This window comes from Arachis duranensis, chromosome 6 (genome assembly GCF_000817695.3).
Source record: "Arachis duranensis cultivar V14167 chromosome 6, aradu.V14167.gnm2.J7QH, whole genome shotgun sequence".
In the NCBI taxonomy this organism is placed as follows: Eukaryota; Viridiplantae; Streptophyta; class Magnoliopsida; order Fabales; family Fabaceae; genus Arachis; species Arachis duranensis.
In genome coordinates, this window is record NC_029777.3 from 51983644 (window position 1) to 51992855 (window position 9212).

The window sequence follows — 9212 nt, forward strand, 5'->3', positions numbered from 1 at the left end:
TCTTTGGATTGAAATTTTGGAGCCTGTTCCCATTCCACAAAACTGCCAATGAAGAGGAAGTCACACAATTCAATATAAGATTAATGGTAGCCTTTGGAAACCCAAACCGGACCAAAGTAGCTTCCAAAAAACGCCAGTCTACCCTGTCATAAGCTTTTTCCAAATCAATCTTGAATGCCATGGTCCCTTTTCGAGACTTGGTGTTCCTCATGAAGTGCATAATCTCCTGAGCAATGATAATATTCTCTGTGGTTCCTCTTCCTGGAATGAACCCTCCTTGCAAAGGACCAATGATCTCCGACAGGAAAGGTCTGAACCTGTTAACTAGAACCTTTGTGACAATTTTATAAATTACATTACATAAGCTAATAGGCCGAAACTCCCGTAAGGAAGAGGGAACTTCCACTTTAGGAATTAGAACAATTAGAGTATCGAAAATAGCCGCATTCATTGGCTCACCCTCAAAAGCTCGCTTGACCAGTCCACACACATCGTTGCTAAGAGAGTCCCAGAACTCTTTGTAGAAAATTGCTTGAAATCCATCTGGCCCTGGGGCTTTAAACGAACTCATGGTCATCACAGCTCTTTTAACCTCTTCAGACGTCACCGGTTCCACTAACTTTTGACAAGCCTCAGTACTAAGAGACGGACAAGGAAAAGGCCCCATGGCGTCCAGGTCAATATCCTCCCTTGTAGAAAAGAGCTTTTGAAAGAAAGAATTTGCCGCCATTTCTAGAGTCGTAGTCTCCGTGGCCCAAGACCCATCCTCCAAAAATAACCCATGAATTTTGTTCCTCTTTCTCCTGATAACTGTCTGCAGATGAAAAAATTTTGTATTTCTGTCTCCACATCTCACCCATTGTTCTCTAGATTTTTGATACCACAACAGCTCTTCTTGAAGAAGGACAGCATTCAGTTCCTGATGCAAAACTTGCTCTTTGATCCTAAGCTGTTGATCCTCCCGACTCTCTAGAGTAATCTGGACGTCATTCAAAAGCCTCTCCAACTCCCTTTTCTTAACAAAAATATTACCAAAAACCTTTTTATTGAAGCTAGTTGCCTCTTTTTGAACCTCCAACAAACATTTGACTACATCCGGAGCTCCTCTATTCCAAGCTGTATCAACAACATTCCTAAAAAGAGGATGAGTCATCCACGCAGCCTGGAATCTGAACGGACGATGGCCCTTAGTAGCCCTCTCTACCATCTTTCACCTAGTGAACAATGGGCAATGATCAGAGTGAAGGCGCGCCAGCACCTCAGTATAAGCCTCCGGAAACATTAGTCGCCAGTCCTGGTTGATGACTGCTCTATCAAGCTTCTTAGCCACCTGCACCCCACCTTTCACCTTCCTGTACCAAGTGAATCTTCTCCCAATAGCCCCCATATCAAACAGCCCACAATCCTCTAATATTTCCGCAAATTGTTCTGCTCTGGCAAGTCTAAACTGCCCCCCTCTAACTTCACTCTGCCACAGAACATCATTAAAGTCCCCTAACACAATCCAAGGTCCGTGGATCATATTAGCAATCCTTGTCAAGTCACCCCACAGTTCTTTACGCCGATGTATATGCGGATTAGCATACACCGCACTGCAGTAACTAGATGTATTGCCCATAGTGATTTCAAAACTGATACATTGATCAACTACATCTAATACTCTCACAGAAATATTTGAATTTGAACATAAAACCCAGATACCCCCACTATGACCATTAGCCTCAACAATACCAACACCCTGGTAACCTAGATTATTCCAAAAAGATTTCATCCTCTCGAAAGCAATATGGGTTTCAAACAGAATGAAAAAAGTAGGGTGAAATTTATTCACTAACTCCTTACTATGAACCCGGGCCAATTTATTAGAGGCACCTCTAATATTCCAAAATAGAAAGCTTAAATCTAAATAATCCATAAAACAATTGTATTGTAAAAAGGACCAACCTCAGCTGAAGTCCCTAACGAGATGATGAAGATCCACCATTATATCCCCCTGAGACTTGCTTGTCCTTGTCCAGTTGTTGCCCAGTTTGTCTGTGTCCCTCCACTAACAACCCTTCCAATTCACCGATTTGCTGCTTGCTAGTGTCGCCAAGGCAGTCCGGAGTCGACGGCGAATTCTGCAAAGAAGAAGGGCGCAACCTCTTGTGTCCGTTTTTGATAATGGCAGTGAAAGTCGGCACCGCAACGGAGATAGCTTTGCCCTTCACCCCTTGCTGTTTGGAAGATGCCATGCGTGCCTTAGATCCGCTAACCGACCCGGTCTTCACCCCTGATTCGACTCCTCTCATACGTAGCCCAAAGTCACGGTTCTGGTCAAATTTCTGATTTGAGCGCACCGGCACTTTGTCCTTAGAGGTTTGTTGGACTTTATTTGATTGGCTCAATTTTCCTCTCCTTTTACCACTGACTTTGGTCCAGCCAGCCTCATTTTCCAAATGCTGGGACCCCACTTCCTTCCTATGCAACGTATCATCTAATTCCTCCCCAATTTCTGCAACTATCACTGACTCTTTGGGATTGCATCCAAATTCAAAAATTTTCTCTTTTGAGGCTTCCTGTGGTTGCACCACTCGGGCCGCCGTCTCGGTCACTGATGTTTCCTTTCGATCCATCCTTTCTGACTCTATTGAGGTCATTCTGCAGTCAGTTGCTGGATGTCCGAAACAATTGCACTTGTCACAAATAAGGTGTAAGCATTCATACTCTACCTTATATTCAAACTCATCGACAATCACACTCCGGACCACCGGCAAACCAAGATTAATTTGCACGCAAGCCCGAGCAAATTTTCCCCTCTCTGCCAACTTAGTAGCCAGATCCACCTTGACTGGTCTCCCCACGGCAGAAGCAATTCTCATCATGGCTTTATCATGATAGTACCATATGCTCAAACCAGAGATTCGAATCCAAACCATAGTCTCCCCGAAGGTATCCTCACAAGGTTTAAAATCCGGTGTCCATGGCTTGACCGCAATATAGTGACCGAAGATCATCCATGGCCCCCCTAGTAAAACCTTCTCTCGATCGTCCATGCGATCAAATTTAACGAGGAAGTAACCAAAACCCACATCCAAGATTCAATTTGTGAAACATGGCCGTGTAACTAAGGTTTTTTCCAAGAATCTTAATCACAATTGCTTCCTTGTATGGTTCAGAAAGGATGTTCCTAGCCTCTTCGGAGAAGCAAACTCTTGGAGGCATAGGATCTCCTTGTTTTCCAGTGACCACTGCCATGGAATCCTCATCTAGAGCTTCAGCCCGGTTTATCCCTGTGGCTACCGTAGAACCAATAACCTTGTCACGGAACGAAATCTTGGAAGTTACCCTAGGACTAAGGTCGCCCTTACTTGATCCCTCCTTTACACCTGATGCAAACCCTCCCACACTCTCCCCCTTATATCTTTCGATGGCATGGCCATCTTCTTCACCGTGTTTCACCCTCAAACGCTCTCTCCCGCTCTCTCCTTCTCTCATTCTCTCTGAGTACGGAGTACGTACTCTTTCTCTATTAGGGTTTCTAATCAAAAGGATCATCATAACTTTTTTAATTTAGGTAGTATGTACTCAGTACTAAATAAAAAATTTAACAAATATATTTATTCAATCCTATATTTTAGAACTAAATTGACTATAAATTCAACAAATATATTTCATATTTGATATTATATAAAAATAAATTGTTAATTTAATAAAAATTTAAATAACTAAAAACATACATTTAATAAAAATATAATTTTTTATTTTAAAACTAGTTACTTCTGCTTCGGATAGTTATGGCCATAATCTTGTAATAAAATTGATTCCTTAATGAGACAGTTCTTGTGGAAAGGCCAAGCGACTGGAAAAGGGCTGCCTCTGGTCATGTGGGAGGTCGCCATAACTCCTAAAAAGGCAGGAGGATTGGGTATTAGGGATACTTCCTGTGCTAACATGGCGCTTTTGGGAAAGTTGGTATGGGATTGTCTAAACAATAGTGAGAAGTTATGGGTGCAGGTTTTGAAGCATAAATATCTCAGGAATCAATCTGGTATGAACGGAAACAGTAGAAATTCTTCATCGGCTACCTGGAAGAACATTGTTAGTGCCTATGAGCATCTCAAGGAAGGGCTTCATTGGAATATTGGAGATGTCCACAAATCAGTTTGGTATGATGAGTGGACTCCTTTTGGTAAACTTTGCAACCTTGTTCCTTATGTACATATTTCTGAATCAGATTTCATGGTGGCTGACTTGTGGAAAGGGGTGTCTTGGGAGGTTGATAGTCTTACCACGCCTATTCCGCATGAGATTAAGCAGTTTATTTGTGGTCTGAGATATCCTAGTTCGACTGAGTTGGAGCCACAGTGGGAGTGGTGGCCTGCAGCATCAAAAAAGTATAGTGCAAGGGAGGGTTACAGATGGTTATTAAAGAAAGCATTAAATTGGAATGCCAATAGTAATTGGAACTGGTTGTGGAACACAAACATTCCAGAGAAGTTCAAATTTACTATGTGGCTTGGCTTACATGATGCTCTACCAACTGAGACCTTTCGATTCAAGCGGCATTTAGCTTCTTCAGATATGTGTAAGAGATGTAACAAGGCGCAGGAGACTATGGAGCATTGCCTTAGAGACTGTGAACGATCAAAGGCAATTTGGTATATGTTGGATCCTAGTATCCTGGACTCGACGACTGGTACTGCTCTTGAAGAGTGGTTTCGGAAGGCCTTGGCTAACAATGAGGCGTCCTTTGGTGCAGGGCTTTGGTGGGTATGGAGACATAGGTGCAATGACATATTCAATACTGACAACCCTTGGACAGACCACAAGGTTGTTGCCTTGGCCAGAATTACCGCCAAGGACTTACAGGTTTACAGGAATCGAAGCAATGCCTTTAGGTCTCTCCGAAATTGCCTGTGTTGGGAACCACCGGTAGGTAATAGTTTTAAAGTTAATTGTGATGCAAGCTTGTATATGGATTCAAATTTAGCGGGATTTGGGTGTATTATTAGAGATTCTAAGGGAGATTGGATCTCGGGCTGCTCTGGAAGCATTCCCCCTTGGTCTATAATCAGATGTGAATTATTTGCTGCTTGGAGGGGGCTGGTTTTAGCTTGGGATTGCGGTTTGAGAGATATTATATGTGAAACGGATTGCCTTGACATTCTGCCCATCATGCATGAGCTTACAAGTGGGTATTCATCTGAAGTAACAGATTTGGTTCACAAGATTCAGGAGCTTTTATCTCGTCCTTGGCTTGTTCACGTTGAATGGGTGTCCCGAGAAGCAAATAGAGCTGCGGATTGGATGGCTAAATATAGTGCCAAGAATAACTCTAATCATGTTATTTGGTCTGAGCCTTGTGTTGATCTTCAACGAATCATCCGCTCGGATTTAGGATAGTTTTTGCTTTGTTTCTTTCCTTGTTTAGACACCAAAAAAAAAAAATATCTTATTTACTAAATATAATTTTATAATTTTATTTTCCTGTTTTAATGTTTTATAATTTTATATTTTATTTGATAATAAATTTAGGGTTGGCTCAGGTGAAAAGAAACCTCTAACTTTTAATTGGACTCCAATTCGGGGATGTCCCATCGGAGGTGGCAACTTTACTGGAGCCAGCCACACAATGGTCTCCCCATTTATTTCGTGGGCGCCGTGCCAGAAATGCTTGCTGCTCATGTCAATCCTATTTCATGGCCACCACATCTGAATTAGAGTGTAAATTCAATTCGCAGGCGTTCTGCCTATGCTTTTGTGAATTTTCGGAACCATTTATCTTCATGCGTATTTTTGGCAATAATATATTTGTGATATTTGTTTATATAAAAAAGCCTACTACGTAAACAAGTTTTTCTAAAATTGATTTTATAGTCATCTTTTCTAACCACAACTATGACTTCCTAATCTAAATTACGTTGTACATTAGTTATTTGACGTCTAAAAAATAAAGAACTAATTATTCTTTATTTTAAAATTCCAGTAACAATAATTTTTTTAGAGCACTTTCAAGTTTTTTTTCCGATCATTCTAAAATTAGACTATGATAATCTCAGCAACTATGTTACACTTTTAAGCCATGTTATATAAATAATTATATGTTTGAGTACATTAAAAATATTTTTAACTCATATCATATTGTAATTATTTTCTATTTTATTACAATTATTATGGCGCCTTTATCAAAAAACTTTATTTTATGAAAAAAAAAATTTATAACGGACTATACTATGTATTAATTTATCATAACATTTGGTTTTGATAAAAAAAAACATCACTTTATATAAGTATAATATTAATTACTTAATCAATACCTTATTTTGTAAATGTAATAATAATTGTAATATTATATTAATCTAAATAATTAATTAGTTTTTTTTATATATCAATGACGAATAAAAGAGTGACACATTGTTCAAAAAATCTTGTAAACTATTTCTTTAATCTTCTGAAAACGTAAGATGTTTCATTCCACTAGACATTGTTGAAGAAACACTTCGTATTAATCAACTGCAACATTTCAATCAATTGGGCTTTACATGATGAATTTGCTAGTTACATCTTCGTTAAAATTTGTACCGTTTTAATAATTTTTATGCATAAGTTAATTCCTTAACCATGAATAAATATTTAAAATTAACAACTATATAATTCCGGCTTTATAAAAGTCAATTATCTTAAAATTATTTGTTTAGTATTTGGTTATTAGTTTTATTTTTACAATTTAATCCTATGTAAAGTAAATTAATATTAAATAGATATTAAATAGATTCTTGTTACGGTATTGTTTTCTTTTTGATATTTTCTCACAAGAAGAGACTTGTATGACAGACTAAAAAAAATTTTTTTTAACTATACTTTAATTTCGCACTTGTGTAGCCAAAGTCTTTCCAAGAAGAACACGGAAGCCTCCTTCGACAATTTATTTGTCAGCAATCAATATTTAAATTTACTCTCAGAACTTCTGTATCAGTGTTTAACTAAATACATTGATTCAAAGATTTTGAGGGTGAAACAAGAGGTACAAATAACGATATGCTAAGAGTTTCAGAATTTGGCCCAAACATTAACTCCTCCTGCAAACACAGTAATGTCTACTGTTGGAGGTGAAGAAGCAAATGGCAATAAGGTAAGTAACAAGAGTTAGTAATCTCTGTTTTAAGGATTTTTTAAAGTTTGCCAAATACGAATTTCATGCTTAATAGTAGGTGAATATAGTAACATATGAACAATAAGAAACTGTGTTTAATAAAACTAAAAATGATCAAAATAAATATTTGTAATGTATACATTTAATATGCAGGCAACTAAACGTGACGGACAACTTTATGAGTTGGATGTCGTCAAATGTGAAGTTGAAAGATTGCGTTCATTGACAATACTAGTAAGTAAAAATTATTCTATTAAGAATATGTTCATTATGAATAATTTGACTATGATTTCATAATTATTTTTATTTCAGTTGACGTTTGAAATCCCCAAAGATATGCTGGTCAATGAAGAAGAAGCAATGGTAGCTATATATTTATATAATGCTAATGCCTCTCCCGAGTAAGTATCTTGTTAATATACATATAGATAAAAGTTGTTAAATATTTTATTTCATGTGGTAAGATTATTTATTTATTTATCTATTTATTTTTGTAACAGCGAGGAAATAGTTGTACACGAAGGTGTGGATGGTTGTAGAAGATCATTCGATGCACTTAAGCTTATGCGACAGATAGATGCTAATGTAAAATTCCAAATTTTTTTCATTAAATTTTTTATTTTTCAAACCTCTGAGACTAATTTTATTTGTTACCTTTAATCTTGCTAGATATTAATAATAGTTACATGCAAAATGACTCGTGATGAAAAAAACCGTTTCGGAAGTCCAAAGATATGGTTTCTTCCGCCTAGGGTCTCCGTAAGTCATATGAATTCAAAGTCTACTATATGCTTTAATAAAATAACCAAAGTGAATTGCTATTTTCCTTGACTGTAAAATTTGGTAGGAACAAGCACTTTCCTTTTTCTACCCACCAACAAATGTGGTAATGAACCATTCAGCATACTTATCTGATGTTAGCAGCTTATCAAAGGTAGCTAATGTATTGGTTTTAACTTTGAAACCTACCCATCTACTATCATTTGCCATTATATGTTTTTATAATCTTAAGTTTTTGTGATTTTTATATTTATGTGCCAATTAAGGAACACTTTAAACACTGGTACTTATTATGTGTTGACGTGAAGAAGAGAAAGTTGATATGTGTAGATCTGATGCAACAACGACCAAGAAAAACCATAAGGGAGCGACAGATTCGACAACTAGTGAGTTATTCATGCTTCTAAATTGAATTTGTTGCCAATAACTCATTTAATTTTCAGCAACAATTACTTATAATTATAATTGCTGTCAATGTAGGCAAATTTCATTGACTGGATGATCCATGAACATTTGGCCGATGAGAGATTAGCGGTAAGTCAGATTTAGATGAATTGCATATCAACTCGGTGAATTTCGGATCTACTATCCACAGAATCTTCCACAACAAGATAACTCATAAGACAATTTACTATACGAATTTAAGCAAATTCAAATAAGTTTCTAAGGAAAGTAATGCAAATACTTTAATTCATATGCCTCAGGTTTGATTCTTGAATGTGGGTTGTTAGATGGCAGCTATATGCTGAGGCCAGAAATTCATTTATCATACCAGTGAGTATAACATTATAATTCCTGATATTGTATCCTTATTAAATAGAATATTCACTAATTTATTAATTTCACAACATGCAGCCAGTGGACGATACTACACACATGCGATTGGGGTTAGACTTAGTGCTGAGTAATTACAATAAGGTCAAAGAAAACACCATCTCAACCGCAAAAAAATTGGTCACCAAAATTAACTGAAATGCAGCCATTTATTATGTTCATGATCCAAGTCTTAGTTATTTTTCTAAGTTTAAGATTTTTTGAATTATTTACGTTGACAGGGTTTGGTATTTTATTTTAGTAAGACTTTATATTATAACCGTTTCTAATTATTTGTTTCTAATTCTGCCCTTTTTTGTCGATAGTATTGTGTTGTTTCCATTTATTTTACTAAAACTGTAAACTAAAAAGAAGAGACGTTGCAACCTCATAATTGAACGAGGAGGTACATTACACAATAATTACAATTTTATGGAAATTATATTGCAAAGGTGTTAAAGAACTCCCGCATGTTTACCCAAAA

At 36.9% G+C, this 9212-nt stretch overlaps 2 protein-coding genes across 2 annotated transcripts; both read right to left on the reverse strand.

Annotated features, from left to right (window-relative positions):
• Window positions 1-1210: 1210 nt before the first annotated feature.
• Window positions 1211-1771, reverse strand: LOC110273001 (uncharacterized). Its single transcript, XM_021125821.1, has one exon. The coding sequence runs from the start codon at window positions 1769-1771 to the stop codon at window positions 1211-1213; it is 561 nt and encodes a 186-aa protein (XP_020981480.1).
• Window positions 1772-1958: 187 nt separating this feature from the next.
• Window positions 1959-3035, reverse strand: LOC110273002 (uncharacterized). The gene has a single exon (XM_021125822.1). It carries the CDS (start codon window positions 3033-3035, stop codon window positions 1959-1961), a length of 1077 nt encoding a protein of 358 aa, XP_020981481.1.
• Between the last annotated feature and the right edge of the window lie 6177 nt (window positions 3036-9212).